Source organism: Monodon monoceros, unplaced genomic scaffold (assembly GCF_005190385.1).
Source record: "Monodon monoceros isolate NGI ecotype Baffin Bay Population unplaced genomic scaffold, NGI_Narwhal_1 Super_Scaffold_19, whole genome shotgun sequence".
Taxonomy (NCBI): domain Eukaryota; kingdom Metazoa; phylum Chordata; class Mammalia; order Artiodactyla; family Monodontidae; genus Monodon; species Monodon monoceros.
Window position 1 is genome coordinate 13154841 of NW_021703775.1, and position 19952 is coordinate 13174792.

The following is a 19952-nucleotide window of genomic DNA, read 5'->3' on the forward strand; positions in this document are numbered from 1 at the left end:
TCAGTACGTATCAGAATTCCAGTGGCATTTTTCACTGAACAAATAATTCTAAAATTTATATGGAAGCACAAAAGACCTCAAATAGGCAATAAAACTGATTTAAAAATGGGCAGAGAACCCGAATAGGCATTTTTCCAAAGAAGACATACAGATGGCCAACAGACACAAGAAAAGATGCTCAGCATCACTAATCATCAGGGAAATGCAAATCAAAACCAGAGTGAGATACCATCTCACACCTGTGAGAATGGCTATTATTAAAAAGACAACAAACAAGTGTGGATTAGGATGTGGAGAATAGGGAGCCCTTGTGCAGTATTGATGGGAATGTAAATTGTGGCAACAACTACAGAAAACAGCATGGAGGTTCTTCAAAAAATTAGAACTACCATATGATCCAGCAATTTTACTTCTAGGTATTTTTCCAAAGAAAACAAAAACACTAATTTGAAAAGATATATTCACTCCTATGATTATTGCAGCCTTACTCACAGTAGCCAAGATATGGAAGCAACCTAAGTGCCCCTGATAGATGAATGGATAAAGATGTGGTGTGTGTATAGACATATATAAGCTAGAATACTACTCAACCATAAAAAGGACTGAAATCTTGTTGTTTGTGACAACCTGGATGGACCTAGAGGGTAATATGATAAGTGAAATTAAGACAGAAAGAAAATACCATATGATTTCACTTGTACTTGGAATCTAAAAAACAAAACAAATGAACAAACATAGCAAAACAGAAACCGTTATTGATACAGAGAACAAACGGATGGTTGCCAGAGGGGAGGGGCGCAGGTAAATGAGTGAAATGGGTGAGGGGGATTAAGAGGTACAGACTTCCAGTTACAAAATAAATGAGTCACAGGGGTGAAATGTACAGAGTGGGGAATATAGTCAATAATAATGTAGTATCATTGTATGATGACAGATGGTAACTAGACTTATTGTGGTGATCATTTTGTAATGTACAGAAATACCAAATCACTATGCTGTACACCAGGAACTATCATAGTGTCGTAGGTCAATTATAGTTCAAAAAACCACAAACAAACAAACTCATAGAAAAAGAGATCAGATTTGTGGTCACCAGAGTCGGGGTTTGGGGGGAGTGAGAATTGGATGAAAGTGGTCAAAAGGTACAAACTTGCAGTATAAGATAAGTACTAGGGATGTAATGTATGACAGGATGAATATAATGAACACTGCTGTAGGTTATATATGAAAGCTGTTAAGAGAGTAAATCCTGAGTTCTCATCACAAGGAAGAAATACTTTTTCTGTGTTTTATTTTCTGTCTATATGATGATAGATGTTAACTTACTGTGATCATCATTTCATGATCTCTGTCAGTAAGTCATCATGCTGTGTACCTTAAACTTATACAGTGCTGTATGTCAGTTATATATCAATAAAACTGTAAGGAAAAACACTTCCTACAAAACTGTCTAAATAAAACCAGTATGCTACTGGCATGAAGACAGTCATAAAGACCAGTGAGATAAAATAGAGAGCCCAGAAATCAACCCTCACGTATATGGTCAAATATATGTGAGGACCATTCAGTGAGGAAAAGACAGCCTTCTCAACTAATGGTGCTATGTAAACTGGATTTCCACATGCAAAAGAATGAGTTTGGACCCTTACCTAAAACCATATATGGAAATTAATTAAAAATGGATCAGAGACCTAAATGTAAAAGCTAAAACTAGAAAACTCCTAGAAGGAAACAGGGCCATAGCTTCACAACATTGGGTTTGGCAGTGATTTCTTGGATATGACCTGAAAGCCACAGGTAACAAAAAAATATAACAGACCACATAGACTTCATGAAAATTAAAAAGTTTGTGAATCAAAAGACACAGTAAAAAGAGAAAACACTAAAAGGGCAACCCATAGATTGGGAGAAAATATTTGCAGAATATACGTAGAACTGACCTCGTAAAACTCAACTTTAAAAAGCCCTTTTCAGGCACTTTCCTGGTGGTCCAGTGGTTAAGATTGCACACTCCCAATAATGGGGGCCCGGGTTCAGTCCCTGGTCAGGGAACTAGATCCCACATGCAGCAACTAAAAGATCCTGCATGCCACAACTAAAAGATGCCACACGCTGCAACTAAAGACCCCACGTGCTGCAACCAAAGATCCTGCACACCACAACGAAGATCCTGTGTGCCACAACTAAGACCTGGCGCATCCAAATAAATATTCAAAAACGGACAAAGGACTTGAATAGCCTTTCAAGTCTATAGAATAGTTTTTGAAGAAAACATACCAGTGGTCAGTAAGCACATGAAAAGATGCTCAACATCACTAATCATTAGGGAAATATAAATCAAAATCAGGATGTGCTACCACCTTATACCCATTAGGATGGCTGCTATCAGTCAAAACAAAACATAAAGTAACAAATGTTGGCAAAGGATGTGGAGAAGTTAGAACCATTGATCACCATTGGCAGGAATGTAAAATGGTGCAGCAGCTGTGGAAAACAGAGCTGTTGCCCAAAAGGTTAAAAATAGAATTACCATGTGATCCAGAAATTCCAGTTTCGAGTATTGCTGTGGGCTGAAGGTTTGTGTCCTTCCCAAATTCATGTGTTGAAGCCCTAATCTCCAATGTGATAGCATTTGGTGGAGGGCAGCGGGGTTGGGGGGGGGTGCTTTTAGCAAGTAATTAGTCCATGAAGGTGGAGCCCTCATGAACGAGATTAGTGCTGTTATCAGAAGAGACACAAGACAAATAATATCTGTCTTCCATGTGAGAGGACACAGCAAGAAGGCATCCATCTGCAAACCAGAAAAAGGGGGCTTCCATCAGGAACTGAATTTGCCAGCACCTTGATCTTGGACTTCCCAGCTTCCAGAACTGTTTGAAATAAATTTCTGTTGTTTAAGCCACCTAATCTATGGTATTTTTATTATAGCAGCCTGACTAATCTCACTAATACAGATATTGGTACCAAGAAGCTGTAACAAACACATAAAATGTGGAAGCAGCTTTGGAACTAGGTTAATGGGTAGAGGCTAGAAGAATTTCGAGTTGCGTGCTACCAAAACCCTCGTTCGCCAGGAGTGGACCTTTAAAGATGATTCTGGTGAGGGCTTAAGGGAAAAAAACAGAGCTGGAGAGAAAACCTCCATCTTAGAGAACACGTAAATAACCATGTACATAATGTTAGTAGAAGTATGGATGGTAAAGGCCGTTCTGATGAGATCTCAAACGGAAATGAGAAACATGTTATTGGACAGTGGCGAAAAGGCAATTCTTGATAAAGTGGCAAAGAACTTGGCTGAAGTGTGTTCAGGGTCTGAAGTGTGTTTTGTGGAAATTAGAACTTGCAAGCAATGAAATTGTGTGTTTAGCTGAGGAGATTTCTAAGCAAAATATAGGAGGAGTGGCATGGTTCTTCCTGACTACTTATAGTAAGATGCGAGGAGAGAGAAATGAAGAAGGAATTGTTAAGCAAAGTGGAACCAGAACTTAGAGATTTGGAATAATCTCTGTTTGTCCATATTGCAAAACTGAGAAAGCTGGTTCAGAAGACACCAAGTGTACGGCTGACCTATGTGACTGACCATTTGATAAGGAGATTAGTATGGGTGTGACCCATGGATTTTATCAGCTACTCCAGAGAGATCACTGCCAGTCTGAACTGATGGGGACGGATCCAGGTCAGAATAAAGGAAGGCTGCCTGACTTCTTAGATTTTACAGGACAAGACAGTAAAACTTAGGCTTTTAACTTGCACTTTTCTTCAGGGAAAGGAAAGAATGTCCCCAAATCTGATTCAGACATCATCAGGGCCACTACCTCAGTTCCTATATATGCTAGGCTGCCTCCAACCAAAGACCCCTTGCCTGGCAGAGCCTCAGCTTGGGTGGGGCCCCCACAGAAAGCTGCAGCATGGTGGTACCCCACCAGCCATCGTGGTGACATTGCCACCCTTGTGGGTCTGAAAGTCAGAATATCAAACCAAAGAGGTTTATTCTTATTTTTCTTGTTTGTTTGCTTGTTTTTTATTGGAGTATAGTTGATTTACAGTGTTGTGTTCGTTTCTGCTGTACAGCAAAGTGAATCAGTTATACATATACATATGTACACTCTTTTATATAGATTGTTTTCCCATATAGTCCATTACAGAGTATTGAGTAGAGTTACCTGTACTATACAGCAGGTTCTTATTAGTTATCTATTTTATATATAGTAGTGTGTATACGTCCATCCCAATCTCCCAATTTATTCTCCCTCCCCCACCCCACCCCCAAACAAAATAAGTTTGTTTTCTACCTCTGTGGCTCTACTCACAGAGGATTATTCTTGAGTCTTAAGAGCTCATGGAGTTTGCCTTGCTAGGTTTTGGACTTGCTTGGGACCTGTCACCCCTTCCTTCTTTCCTGTTTTTTTCTTTTGGAGTAAGAATGATTATTCTATGCCTGTCACAAATTCGTAGCTGGAGAAGAATTTTGCCTCAGGTTGAATCATACTTCAGGTCCCACCCATATCTGATTTAGAGAATATCTAGATGAGACTTTGGACTTAAACATTAAAGTTGATGCTGGAATGAGTTAAGACTTTTGAGGCTGTTGGGTTGGAATGAATGCATTTTGCATATGAGAAGGTCATAAATTGGGGGGGGGTACGCAGAGGCAGAATGCTATAGACTGAAGGTTTGTGTGCCCCTAAATTTCATACATCGAAGCCCTAATCCCAATGTGATGGTATTTGGAGGTGGGGCCTTTGGGAGGTAATTAGGTCATGAGGGTGTAGCCCTTATGAATGGTATTAGTGCCCTTATAAGAGGAGAGACAAGAGGTGAACTCTCTGCCCTGTGAAGATACAGCAAGAAGGCATTCACCTACAAACCAGGAAGTAGGTTCTTACTAGGAACCCTGATCTTGGACTTCCCAGCTTCCAGAACTGTGAGAAATAAATTCATGATTTTTAAGCCATGAAGTCTATGGTAATATAAGTATATACACAAATGATTTGAAAGCAGGGTCTCAAAAAGATACTTGTACACTCATGTTCATAGCAGCATTATTCACAATAGCTAAAGGCTGTGAAAGCAACCCAAGTGTCTGTCGATAGCTGAATGGATAAACAAAATTTGGTATATATATGCAATGTAATATTCGGCCTTTAAAAAGCAGGGTGTCTGATACATGCTCCAACATGGCTGAACCTTGAAGACTTTATGCTAAGTTAAATAAGCCAGTCACACACACACACACAAAATACTGTAGGATTCCTCTTACATAAGGTACCTAGAGTAGTCAAATTCATAAAGACAGGAAGTGGAATGGTATTTGCCAGGGGCTGGTGGGAGGAGGGAATAGGGAGTTATTATTTAAAGCCTTTGAGTTTCAGTGTTGAAAACTGTAAAGAGTTCTGGAGACGGATTGTGGTGATGGTTCACAACAATATGAATGTACTTAATACCACTGAACTGTGTACTTAAAAATGGTTAGGATGGTAAATTTGATGTTATGTATATTTTACCACAATTGGAAAAAATCTCTACTAATCATAAAGCACGTAACATAGACATATCTTACCTCTAGTTGATACTGATGTGATACTTTTTGTATGTTCAGGCTTTCCTTTAGTTGTAGGTTTTTATAAATCATTAATAAATGTACTGAGGTTGTACTCCTGTAATTGTGGGAATACTACTTATTGATTATGAGAGCAAGCTCTGGAATTCATTTACAGTATTCTTTTTCTTTTTGGCCATGCCATGCGGCTTGCAGGATCTGAGTTCCCCAACCAGGGATTGAACCCAGGGCCATGGCAGTGAAGGGCTGAGTCCAACCACTGGACCACCAGGGAATTCCCCGCATTTACAGTATTTTTAAAGTTCCTTAGTACCAGTACCAACAGATGTTAGAATGGGCTTGCAAAGTCAGTTTTGAAATTTTGTGTAGTGTATTAGGATTTACTTTTCTGTTTACTCTTTTTTTTTTTTTTTAAGGGCTTCAAATGCTTGGCTTTTTATTTATTTATTTATTTATTTATTTATGGCTGTGTTGGATCTTCGTTTCTGTGCAAGGGCTTTCTCTAGTTGTGGCAAGCGGGGGCCACTCTTCATTGCGGTGCGTGGGCCTCTCACTATCACAGCCTCTCTTGTTGTGGAGCACAGGCTCCAGACGCACAGGCTCGGTAGTTGTGGCTCACGGGCCTAGTTGCTCCGTGGCATGTGGGATCTTCCCAGACCAGGGCTCAAACCCGTGTCCCCTGCATTAGCAGGCAGATTCTCAACCACTGCACCACCAGGGAAGCCCTCTGTTTACTCTTATATTACTTTAGTGTTTCCGGAAATAATGAATACCAACCCATTAATTATTTTTATTTAGTTTATATCCTCCTGTCTGTTTTCCTGTTTAATAGATAACATTTAGATCACAGTAAGAACGGATTTCAGTGCCAATAACTCTCCTGGTTTACCCTTAATTTTTTGATGTTCTGTCTTATGTTCTAAATTTAGATATCCAAAGAGAAGAAGAAAAAGTGAAACGATCTGTGAAAGATGCTGCCAAGAAGGGTCAGAAGGATGTCTGTGTGGTTCTGGCCAAGGAGATGATCAGGTCAAGGAAGGCCGTGAGCAAGCTCTATGCATCCAAAGCACACATGAACTCCGTGCTCATGGGGATGAAGAATCAGCTGGGTAAGACAGCGGTACCTTACAGCCACATCATTAGCTGATGCTCTTGCCGTTATTATAACACTGGTTTCCTTGAATAGGAAGGTCTTTTTTTTTTTTTTTAACATCTTTATTGGGGTATAATTGCTTTACAATGGTGTGTTAGTTTCTGCTTCACAACAAAATGAATCAGTTATACATATACATATGTTCCCATATCTCTTCCCTCTTGCATCTCCCTCCCTCCCACCCTCCCTATCCCACCCCTCCAGGCGGTCACAGAGCACCGAGCTGATCTCCCTGTGCTATGCGGCTGCTTCCCACTAGCTATCTACCTTACGTTTGTTAGTGTATATATGAGGAAGGACAGTCTTAGCTCTGGTTTTTATTCCTTACATTGTCTTAATTGGAGTGTTATACAAAAGCAAAATATACTTATTACTCTCATTTTTATTTTATTGTTATTCATTTTCTTTTGCCAGTGTTGTTGAAATAATGGGAAAATCTCCATCTAAATGTACTTTGTTTAGAATTCAGACTGTATTTCCTCACATGAACAGTGTTGTAAAGTGACCTGAGGGTTGAGTCATAGGCATAAGCAGTGCGCCCACACCTTAGAGGGAGGATGAAGGAAAGAGTTTCTTCGGCCCTAGGCCCAGAGTTGCCCCAGGCAGGATTTTAAATAGTCTAAGTTTGTCTTTGGCTTTCACTCACCTCCTTTTCTGCCTCATCTCTGACTCTCAACCTAATGCTTTCTTACATCTTAGGAACCTGCAGGCCCTGTATTGGGTATTCAGCATACATGTGTACTATCAATTTAATTTTTTTTTTAATGATATATTTTAAGAAAGTTGCTAGGGCTTTCCTGGTGGTGCAGTGGTTGGTTGAGTCTGCCTGCCGATGCAGGGGATGCGGGTTCGTGCCCCGGTCCGGGAAGATCCCACATGCCGCAGAGCGGCTGGGCCCGTGAGCCGTGGCCGCTGAGCCTGCGCATCTGAAGCCTGTGCTCCGCAACAGGAGAGGCCACAACAGTGAGAGGCCCGCGTACCACAAAAAAAAAAAAAAAAAAGAAAGTTGCTAGAAGGCTATACAAAAAGCTAATAGTGGTTACATCTGTGGAGCTAGAACAAAGAAATGAGAGTAGAGGAAGAACATTAACTTTTCATTTAACCTGCCCTTGCATTGTTCTACTATGAACATCTGCTATTTTCATAATATAGTTTTTAATACCTTAAAAAACAAACTAAATTAATCAACTGGATTTAGTTGCTAATGAGAATTTATCTTATCCCTCAGGTAGGGTGGGGCAGAAAAGTTGAAACACATTTATATCAAAGGAAGTCCAAGGTGGATCAATGACTTGACCAGACACAGCTTCACAGAGCCTCAGTTAGGACCCAGGACTTCACTGGGGACCCAAGGCAGGGAGTCCTTTCTAACTTCTCCTTGCTTCAGAGAAAATAAATATTCTATAAAGATACATCTCATCGTCTTTGAATATTTATAGATCCTTACACTAAAATGAAGAGGCCCGGGATGAAAGATCATGTGGAGAGGCCCAGACCAGCAAATAACTGTGCAGTCACGTCACTGTTGCTGAAAACCACGAATTGTAGTGTCTTATTATGGAACAAAATAACTGATACAATCTAAACTTTAAAAAAGAAGAAGAAAAAAAATATTGCTCCTCCATAACTATCCTGATGCCATCACACTATTACAATCCTGATTTCTGATGTGGTTAAAAAATCTTACTTTTAAATATTTATATTTTAAAAGAAAAAACAACAAGCTAAACTGAATATTTAATACATTTGTAGGAATAGAAGGAATACGACAAGGATTAGAATTTTATAATATACATTAGCCATTTATGTTAAAGATGTTCTATTTTTCAGAGAGGTTACCCCATTTCCCTGTCTTTTCTGTCTTCCTCAGAGCAATAAACAGTAATTACTACTCTCATAGATGAGCTGCTCCATTGAGTTAGACAATAATTACATCTTTATGTTTCAAGTCATTGTCATCTCCAAAAACTACCTTTCATTTCACCGCACAGTTTCACTGCACTGTTTCACAGTCAAATTATACTCCTCAAATTTGAAGAGCCTGAATAAAAACTAGAGGCCCAAGGATTTTTAGGGATTGATTCAGTAACAGTGTCTACTGGCATGAACCTTTTATTTATTCATATTTTTAAAACTGCAATAAAAGAAATGAAAGCTACTTTAATGAAAAAGGAACTCAGGAATGAGGTCATTAAATATAACTAGCTACATTTTAAATACAAATACCAGGTATTTCCTGATTAGTGTCAGGTAAATATGTAAACTATCTAGCCCAAATTCTGGTCTCAGGAAAAAAGATCAGAGACAAGTACAAAGAAGGTGCTTCATACTATCAGATCCATTTTATGTTTTGTTTTGTTTTGTTTCTTTGCGGTACGCGGGCCTCTCACTGTTGTGGCCTCTCCCGTTGCGGAGCACAGGCTCTGGATGCGCAGGCTCAGCAGCCATGGCTCACGGGCCCAGCTGCTCCGCGGCACGTGGGATCCTCCCGGACCGGGGTACGAACCCATGTCCCCTGCATCGGCAGGCGGACTCTCAACCATTGTGCCACCAGGGAAGCCCTATCAGATCCATTTTTAAAACAATGAGATCCTTTGTGACAGTCACTTAAGTCTTTCTTTTTATCAGAGATTTCTGTTGGTCCTCTTGTTGGTAATCCATTTATGTCTGCACCCTTACAGTCTATTTTGCCTTTGTTTTTATCATTGGATTCTCTTATAGCTTTCCTAGGCCACATACAACTAACAAAGGGGGAAATCAGAGGGTATATATATGGTTCCAGGAACTTTTTGTAGACCCAGAGCACAACTAGAATGACGATGCAGGGAATGCACACCATTGTCCCAGGCTTGAGATTCTGACCTGCGACCACCAAGCCCCAGTGGCAGTGTCCACGCTTCCAGAGGGGAAGTCAGAGGGGGACATGCCACAGCCAACCCAGTGGGCACCGCCCAATTTAATTTTCAAAAACTCATTATAATATTTAAAAATAAACATAATTTAGTTACCTTTCAGTGTCCAGTATAATACCATTGTGATCTTCCACAGGCATCTGTCTCCAGATCACTGACAGCTTGAGGCATAGGTTAAATTTTACATCCAGTTGGTTTCTTTTCTTACTTATTTTCGGTTAAATGAAGAAATCCTAACTCAGAATTAGAGTTCTTTGAGAATAGCAGCAAATAACTGTCAGATAATTAGACTGAGTACAGATTCAGAAATTACAGGGTAATTTTTCACTAAAGAATACCTTCAGGGAATGCCCTGGTGGTCCAGTGGTTAGGACTCTGCGCTTTCACTGCCGTGGCCCAGGTTCAAGCCCTGGTCGGGGAACTAAGATCCCGCAAGCCGCACAGTGCAGCCAAAAAAAGAATATCTTCAACTCTGTCAGTTACTACATTGATGAGTACATCACACTCAAAAGTTAGAAGACTTGAATGTTTCAATGTAAACGCTGGTGCCAAATGAGTACTTAATTCATTATTTGGTCGTACTTGGCTCTGAAGGTATTTCTTTATGTTCAGTTTTAACATTTGAATGTGGTTTTTTTAATGTGCCTAATAGTGAATATATCAGTTTCTTTCTCCAGATACTGAAGAAAACAATCCATGGATTAAGAAAGAGTAAAAAAAAATAACACAACTGTTTGTACCATATCTTCTTAACTTTTAACAACTGTGTTATTTCAGCCCTAAAGTGATGTATCTAGGCTCTTTAAATATTGGATATATAACCTAGATATATGCCTTTTGGACAAGCCAAGTATTCAGTACTGTGGAGAAACAGTCTAATCTTATCTGTTATTTTGAAAGCTTAACTAAATATACTTGACTTTTACAGCCATCATTGAAAGCTTCATATTTACTCCCTATTTTTTCTGCAACATGCTGAAAAGATACATGTTCAGTTGACCATGATAAGCTTATTTTTAAATTTTTCAGCATTTCTTTTACTGAATCAACATCAAAAAACATATAGCTTATTTTGCCCTTTTTCCCCCTATGAATAAAGCACTGTATTCACAGACTCTTTTTCTCCCCAGGTGCAAAGATAGCAGTACACAGGATAATATAGTGCGTGTTTATGTACCTAACACCCAGAACCAACACAATTTGACATTTTGTTATATTTGCCTCAGTTTTTTTAAAATTAATTTTTATTAGAGTATAGTTGCTTTACAATGTTGTGTTAGTTTCTTGCTGTACAGCAAAGTGAATCAGTCATACTTACACATATATCCACTGTGTTTTAGATTTCCGTCCCATTTAGGTCACCACACCACAGCATTGAGTAGAGTCCCCTGTGCTACACAGTAGGTTCACATTAGTTATCTATTTTATACATAGTAGTGTATATATGTCAGTCCCAATCTCCCAATTCATCCCACACCCACTTCTCCCCGCCTTAGTTTTTATATTGTAAAAGAAAGCAGTATTACTAAAGTTGAAGCTTCTTTAATACACCTTTACAGTTCCATTCCCTTCTCTTTCAGCCTCCTCAGAGGTAACCACTATCATGAATATTAAAATTTGTATAAATGGTATTATACTGTGTGTACCATTCTGCATCTTTTTTTCCCATTTATCATTGTCCTGTTGAAATATACCCATAAATATAATGATAAATATATTTTGATACGATGATAAATATATTTTGATAAATATATTGATATAATGATAAATATAGTTTGACATGATAAATAAATATGTTTTTAACTACTGGGTGGTATTCCGTCCTGTGAATGTTTCACATTTTATTTTTCTCTTCCCTGTTGATGGACATTTAGGCTGTTTTCAGTTTTTGCTATTACTAAACAGTGCTGCCGTGAATGTCTTTTCACTTTTACACGTGTTTCTTTAGGACAGGTATATACTCAGAAGTAGAATTGCTGGGTTAAAAACAGGTGGGTTTAAATTTTGCTAGAATTGCAAAATTGTTCTCCAAATTTGTATTCCCATCAGCAGCGGATAAGGGTTCTTTCTTCCATACCTTTCCACCAACCTTTGTCAGACATTTTAATTTTTGAGAAATGTTATAACATTTCCCTGGGAACTAGTGGGCTTGACCAGTCTCTTCTGTTCACCTTTTCTTCCTGTGTACTGATTCCAAACTATCTTTGCAATGAGTTATAGCTCACAAATATTCATTAATCTACATGAAAAATATCTCTTCTCCTGTAGCATGTACTTTCAGTAATGAACGTAACCGTAAACATAACGTATATCAAGAGCCTGTTTATCCCTTAAGTATACATCCATAATAATATATTATGTTGTTTCAAATATGTATTATATTGTGGCTTTATCACCCCTGAAAAGTAAAGTATCTGCTGTTTGGTACTTGTATGTTAAAATACTCTAGGGCTCTGTTCTAGATCCTCTGCTCTTTTCCATCTTGCCTCTCTCCGCATAGGGGATCTCATCTAACCTCATGCCTTTAAATGCCATTGATTTCCAAATCTTTATCTTCAGGCCTGACTTTATCAGTGTATAGTTGGCATCTCCACTCATATCTTAATGGATACGTCAAAATTAATATGCCCATCCAAGAATCTTGGCTGGTCTTACTTCATCTGTATCCCCGCCTCTCCCTGTATTTTCCCCTGGGAATCCAAGACATCATATAATTTCATTTGCAGATATTTCAACATGGGTTTCTAAAAAGCAAGGGTTCTATCCCTTCTGTTTCTTTGTCCTTCAGTTCTTGGGTATGTCGATGTCTTCATTTCATTTCCACTATATTTTCTATTTCTTTCTGAAAGGAAAAGATTTTAGTCAGTTGTTAGGAAAGATTTTAGTCAGTTGTTAGATTTCCCAGACTGATCCTTTAATTTTTTTATCTTTCCTGTTTTCACTTTGCAAATAATCATAGTACCTTCCTCATAGAATAGTTGTGAGACTTAATTCAGTGCCTGGCACATGGTAACTGCTGTATATGTAGGTTCTAAATGTTATTGTCATTATCGTCATCAATTTGTCTTTGTGTTCTACTTTCTGAGAAATTTGCTCAACTTTATTTTCTATTTCTTCTCGAATTCTTTATTTTAGCTGTCTTAATTTTAACTTTCAGGAAAGAGTTCTCTGATCTTTTTTAAAAAAATCATCTTGTTCTTATTTCATGAATGTAATTTGTTCTTTATTATTGATAGTCTTTTTAAAAATATGTATTCTTTTTTATATTCCTTTCCATTATGGTTTCTCTCAGGATGTTGAATATAGTTCCCTGTGCTCTACAGCAAGACCTTGCTGTCCATCCATTCTGTATGTAGTAGTTTGCATCTAATAACCCCAAACTCCCAGTCCATTTCTCCCCCATCCCCTTGATAATCTTTTTTTTTCCCTTTGCTATTTTATTTATTTATTTATTTTTTAACATCTTTATTGGACTATAATTGCTTTACAATGGTGTGTTAGTTTCTGCTTTATAACAAAGTGAATCAGTTATACATATACATATGTTCCCATATCTCTTCCCTCTTGTGTCTTCCTCCCTCCCACCCTCCCTATCCCACCCCTCTAGGTGGTCACAAAGCATCGAGCTGATCTCCCTGTGCTATGCGGCTGCTTCCCACTAGCTACCTATTTTATATTTGGTAGTGTATGTATGTCCATGCCACTCTCTCACTTTGTCCCAGCTTACCCTTCTCCCTCCCTGTATCCTCAAGTCCATTCTCTAGTAGGTCTGCATCTTTATTCCCATCTTGCCTCTAGGTTCTTCATGACCCCTTTTTTTTTTTTTTTTAGATTCCATATATATGTGTTAGCATATGGTATTTGTTTTTCTCTTGCTGACTTAACTTCACTCTGTATGAGAGTCTCTAGGTCCATCCACCTCACTACAAATAACTCAGTTTCATTCCTTTTTATGGCTGAATAATATTCCATTGTATATATGTGCCACATCTTCTTTCTCCGTTCATCTGTTGATGGACACTTCATTTGCTTCCGTGTCCTGGCTATTGTAACTAGAGCTGCAAAGAACATTTTGGTACATGACTCTTTTTGAATTATGGTTTTCTCAGGGTATATGCCCAGGAGTGGGAATGCTGGGTCATATGGTAGTTCTATTTTTAGTTTTTTAAGGAACCTCCATACTGTTCTCCATAGTGGCTGTATCAATTTACATTCCTACCAACAGTGCAAGAGGGTTCCCTTTTCTCCACACCCTCTCCAGCATTTATTGTTTGTAGATTTTTTGGTGATGGCCATTCTGACTGGTGTGAGATGATATCTCATTGTAGTTTTGATTTGCGTTTCTCTAATGATTAATGATGTTGAGCATTCTTTCATGTGTTTGTTGGCAATCTGTATATCTTCTTTGGAGAAATGTCCATTTAGGTCTTCTGCCCATTTTTGCATTGGGTTGTTGGTTTTTCTAATGTTGAGCTGCATGAGCTGCTTGTAAATTTTGGAGATTAATCCTTTGTCAGTTGCTTCATTTGCAAATATTTTCTCCCATTCTGAGGGTTGTCTTTTCGTCTTGTTTATGGTTTCCTTTGCTGTGCAAAAGCTTTTAAGCTTCATTAGGTCTCATTTGTTTATTTTTGTTTTTATTTCCATTTCTCTAGGAGGTGGGTCAAAAAGGATCTTGCTGTGATTTATGTCATAGAGTGTTCTGCCTATGTTTTCCTCTAAGAGTTTGATGGTGTCTGGCCTTACATTTAGGTCTTTAATCCATTTTGAGTTTATTTTTGTGTATGGTGTTAGGGAGTGTTCTAATTTCATTCTTTTACTTGTAGCTGTCCAGTTTTCCCAGCACCACTTATTGAAAAGGCTGTCTTTTCTCCACTGTATATTCTTGCCTCCTTTAACAAAGATAAGGTGACCATATGTGCGTGGGTTTATCTCTGGGCTTTCTGTCCGTTTCCATTGATCTATATTTCTGTTTCTGTGCCAGTACCATATTGTCTTGATTACTGTAGCTTTGTAGTATAGTCTGAAGTCAGGGAGCCTGATTCCTCCAGCTCCGTTTTTCTTTCTCAAGATTGCTTTGGCTCTTTGGGGTCTTTTGTGTTTCCATACAAATTGTGAAATTTTTTGTTCTAGTTCTGTGAAAAATGCCAGTGGTAGTTTGATAGGGATTACATTGAATCTGTAGATTAATTTGGGTAGTAGAGTCATTTTCACAATGTTGATTCTTCCAATCCAAGAACATGGTATATCTCTCCATCTATTTGTATCATCTTTAATTTCTTTCATCAGTGTCTTATAATTTTCTGCATACAGGTCTTTTGTCTCCTTAGGTAGGTTTATTCCTAAATATTTTATTCTTCTTGTTGCAGTGGTAAATGGGAGTGTTTTCTTAATTTCACTTTCAGATTTTTCATCATTAGTGTATAGGAATGCCAGAGATTTCTGTGCATTAATTTTGTATCCTGTTACTTTACCAGATTCACTGATTAGCTCTAGTAGTTTTCTGGTAGCATCTTTAGGATTCTCTATGTATAGTATCATGTCATCTGCATACAGTGACAGCTTTACTTCTTCTTTTCCAATTTGGATTCCTTTTTCTTCTGTGATTGCTGTGGCTAAAACTTCCACAACTATATTGAATAATAGTGGTGAGAGGGGGCAGCCTTGTCTTATTCCTGATCTTAGTGGAAATGGTTTCAGTTTTTCACCATTGAGAACGATGTTGGCTGTGGATTTGTCATATATGGCCTTTATTATGTTGAGGAAAGTTCCCTCTATGCCTACTTTCTGGGGGATTTTTATCATAAATGGGTGTTGAATTTTGTCGAAAACTTTCTCTGCATCTATTGAGATGATCATATCGTTTTTCTCCTTCAATTTGTTAATATGGTGTATCACGTTCATTGATTTGCATATATTGACGAATCCTTGCATTCCTGGGATAAACCCCACTTGATCATAGTGTATGATCCTTTTAATGTTCTGTTGGATTCTGTTTGCTAGTATTTTGTTGAGGATTTTAGCATCTATGTTCATCAGTGATATTGGCCTGTAGTTTTCTTTCTTTGTGACGTCATTGTCTGGTTTTGCTATCAGAGTGATGGTGGCCTCGTAGAATGAGTTTGGGAGTGTTCCTCCCTCTGCTATATTTTGGAAGAGTTTGAGAAGGATAGGTGTTAGCTCTTCTCTAAATGTTTGATAGAATTCGTCTGTGAAGCCGTCTGGTCCTGGACTATTGTTTGTTGCAAGATTTTTAATCACAGTTTCAATTTCAGTGCTTGTGGTTGCCCTGTTCATATTTTACGTTTCTTTCTGGTTCAGTCTCGGAAGGTTGTGCATTTCTAAGAATTTGTCCATTTCTTCCACATTGTCCATTTTACTGGCATACAGTTGCTTGTCGTAATCTCTCCTGATCCTTGGTATTTCTGCAGTGTCAGTTACTTCTCCTTTTTCATTTCTAATTCTATTGATTTTAGTCTTCTCCCTTTTTTTCTTGATAAGTCTGGCTAATGGTTTATCAATTTTGTTAATCTTCTCAAAGAACCAGCTTTTAGTTTTATTGATCTTTGCTATTGTTTCCTTCATTTCTTTTTCATTTATTTCTGATCTCATCTTTATGATTTCTTTCCTTCTGCTAACTTTGGGGTTTTTTTGTTCTTCTTCTCTAATTGCTTTAGGTGTAAGGTTAGGTTGTTTATTTGAGTTGTTTCTTTAAGGTAGGATTGTATTGCTATAAACTTCCCTCTTAGAACTGCTTTTGCTGCATCCCATAGGTTTTGGGTTGTGTTTTCATTGTCATTTGTTTCTAGGTATCTTTTGATTTCCTCTTTGATTTCTTCAGTGATCTCTTGGTTATTAAGTAGTGTGTTGTTTAGCCTCCACATGTTTGTATTTCTTACAGATATTTTCCTGTAATTGAAATCTAGTCTCATAGCATTGTGGTCAGAAAAGATACTTGATACGATTTCAATTTTCTTAAATTTACCAAGGCTTGATTTGTGACACAAGATATGATCTATCCTGGAGAATGTTCCATGAGCACTTGAGGATAATGTGTATTCTGTTGTTTTTGGATGGAATGTCCTATAAGTATCAATTAAGTCCATCTTGTTTAATGTATCATTTAAAGCTTGTGTTTCCTTATTTATTTTCATTTTGGATGATCTGTCCATTGGTGAAAGTGGGGTGCTAAAGTCTCCTACTATTACTGTGCTACTGTCGATTTCCCCTTTTATGGCTGTTAGCATTTGCCTTATGTATTGAGGTACTCCTATGTTGGGTGCATAAATATTTACAGTTGTTATATCTTCTTGTATTGATCCCTTGATCATTATGTAGTGTCCCTCTTTGTCTCTTGTAATAGTCTTTGTTTTAATGTCTGTTTTGTCTGATATGAGAATTGCTACTCCAGCTTTCTTTTGATTTCCATTTGCATGGAATATGTTTTTCCATCCCCTCACTCTCAGTCTGTATGTGTCCCTAGGTCTGAAGTGGGTCTCTTGTAGATAGCATATATATGGGTCTTTTTTTTGTATCCATTCAGCCAATCTATGTCTTTTGGTTGGAGCATTTAATCCATTTACATTTAAAGTAATTATCTATATGTATGTTCCTATTACCATTTTCTTAATTGTTTTGGGTTTATTATTGTAGGTCTTTTCCTTTTCTTGTGTTTCCTGCCTAGAGAAGTTCCTTTAGCATTTGTTGTAAAGCTGGTTTGGTGGTGCTGAATTCCCTTAGCTTTTGCTTGTCTGTAAAGGTTTTAATTTCTCTGTCAAATCTGAATGAGATCCTTGCTGGGTAGAGTAATCTTGGCTGTAGGTTTTTCCTGTTCATCACTTTAAATATGTCCTGCCACTCCCTTCTGGCTTGCAGAGTTTCTGCTGAAAGATCAGCTGCTAACCTTATGGGGATTCCCTTATGTGTTATTTGTTGTTTTTCCCTTGCTGCTTTTAATATTTGTTCTTTGTGTTTAATTTTTGATAGTTTCATTAATATGTGTCTTGGTGTGTTTCTCCTTGCATTTATCCTGTATGGGACTCTCTGTGCTTCCTGGACTTGATTAACTATTTCCTTTCTCATATTAGGGAAGTTTTCAACTATAATCTCTTCAAATATCTTCTCAGTCCCTTTCTTTTTCTCTTCTTCTTCTGGGACCCCTGTAATTCAAATGTTGACGCAGTTAATGTTGTCCCAGAGGTCTCTGAGACTGTCCTCAATTCTTTTCATTCTTTTTTCTTTATTCTGTTCTGCAGTAGTTATTTCCACTATTTTATCCTCCAGGTTACTTATCCGTTCTTCTGCCTCAGTTATTCTGCTGTTGATCCCTTCTAGAGAATTTTATATTTCATTTATTGTGTTGTTCATCACTTTTTGTTTGCTCTTTAGTTCTTCTAGGTCCTTGTTAAACTTTTCTTATGTTTTCTCCATTCTATTCCCAAGATTTTGGATCATCGTTACTATCATTATTCTGAATTCTTTTTCAAGTAGACTGCCTATTTCCTCTGCATTTGTTAGGTCTGGTGGGTTTTTGCCTTGCTCCTTCATCTGCTGTGTGTTTCTCTGTCTTCTCATTTTGCTTAATGTACTGTGTTTTGGGTCTCCTTTTCGCAGGCCACAGGTTCATAGTTCCCGTTGTTTTTGGTGTCTGTCCCCAGTGGCTAAGGTTGGTTCATTGTGTTGTGTAGGCTTCCTGGTGGAGGGGACTAGTGCCTGTACCCTTGATAATCTTTAAAAATGTTTTTTCTTATGTTCCTTGCATTGTTTCTCAGAGCTCCTTCTCCCCATCTCCTCTTTTTTAAGAAAGAGCGAAAGGGAGGTAAGTGAGTGGGGAGGCTGGATTAAGTGTAGGTTTCATGAGGACCTTCCCCAGTCTTCTCAGGCAGGTAGCCTAAGCTACAAAGAGAAAAATGATAATTCATGTAATAAATCCATTTCTTTTAGCCCCTATTATGTGCCAGATATATTGCTGGGGAGCAGGGATAAAATAGTGAACATTATAGGCAGTCATTGACCTTAGCTATGGAGTGAAAAGCAAAAAATAGATAAATTTAATAAAAATAAACATACCTAATAAAACAGTAAATTAAATAATCAAATAAATGGATATTTATAAATGCAAACTGTGATGGGCACTAGGAGAGTGTAAAAGGGAAATGCACTCAAGGGTGGCTCCTTTCATGCCGTGATGATATCTGAAGGAGGATGAGTAATTAAGCGTTGGGGCAGGGGGGAACCTGGTTCCAAGCAGAGTGTTAGCCGGCATGTGTGAAGGCCCTGGGGCCGCAAAGAACTGTGTCCTCAGACACTGAAGGAGGTTCTGGGAGGTTGGGGTACCTGGGAGCAAGGGGGAGGGGTGGTCGGAGAGGATGAGCAGGCAGCTGAGGAAGACGGTTGTGACAGCTGTTAGGAGAGCAGCGCTTTTCAGAGACAAGTTCAGATTGAGACGTGCTGTGGAGGTGCTGCAGATAAACTGCAGTGGGAGTTCAGAGGGAGAGCCATGCGGGAGAACCAGAGAGGTGTCTGGGTAGAGGGATTGGGGGCACAGAGGCACAGGTAAGGTAGTTCACGCTGTGTTCAGCAAACAGCTCTCGATCCAGTCCGACAAGAGTGCATGACAGGGGGCAGTGGGAGGTGAGGCTAGAAAGGTAATTTGGAGTCAGAGTTTGGAGAGTTCGGCTGAGGAGCGGTGACTTCATTTCCTAGGCAGTGGGGAGCCTCGCACACTGTAAGCACAGGCTGCAGATGCAGCCAGGCGGGAGGTGGGAGGACCCGAGAGGGGATGGGCAGGGCCCGGATGGGTTAGTCTGGTGGGATGAGTGGGAGAGAGCACACTGGAGAACTGTTCTGGGTGCAGAGTTAAGTGGACATGGTGAAGGCAGAAATAAGCCTGAGGTGCTCCAAACCCTTGACCCCGGAAAGACTGAAGGGCACTAAAAGACAGTGGAAGCCCAGAGGGAGGAACAGGCCCTAAGAGAGACAGGAGACTCCATCTGGGGCTGTCCAGACTGGCTCCATGAGGGTCACCCTGCTTCCCCAGCTCCTGAGCACGGTGCCTGGCAGGAGGAATCCCCAGGGAGGGGGTTGTTGAGAGGGTTTATAGTTGGATGTTGTCTGTTGGCAAGTTAAATACAACAGAGAAGGTAACTGATGATAGAGCCCAGAACAGAGCAGGAGGGAGGAGTCTACATTTGGGGGGATGAGAAAAGAGAACACTAGAAATACTGTGACACGAGTTCCTGAGAGGTTTTGTCTGTTTTGACCTCCAGTGTCCCCCGTCCCACCCCAAGCCTGTTGTTGTTTGAAAAGCCAATTTGATGAAGTCATT

General features: G+C 39.0%; 2 protein-coding genes across 2 annotated transcripts in view; one reads left to right on the plus strand and one right to left on the minus strand.

The window, feature by feature from the left end:
- Window positions 1-19952, plus strand: part of CHMP3 (charged multivesicular body protein 3) — an 84132-nt gene that overhangs the window by 40472 nt on the left and 23708 nt on the right. Inside the window, exon 3 of the mRNA XM_029231824.1 lies at window positions 6490-6669. Within this exon, the coding sequence (XP_029087657.1) occupies window positions 6490-6669 (180 nt within the window). The remainder of the gene's footprint in view (window positions 1-6489; window positions 6670-19952) is intronic.
- On the minus strand, window positions 6923-10342 carry LOC114900592 (UPF0729 protein C18orf32 homolog). Its single transcript, XM_029231825.1, has 2 exons — window positions 9234-10342; window positions 6923-7521 (listed from the first exon to the last, which is right to left on the minus strand). The coding sequence occupies exons 1-2, from the start codon at window positions 9550-9552 to the stop codon at window positions 7475-7477; spliced, it is 366 nt and encodes a 121-aa protein (XP_029087658.1). The 5' UTR covers window positions 9553-10342; the 3' UTR covers window positions 6923-7474.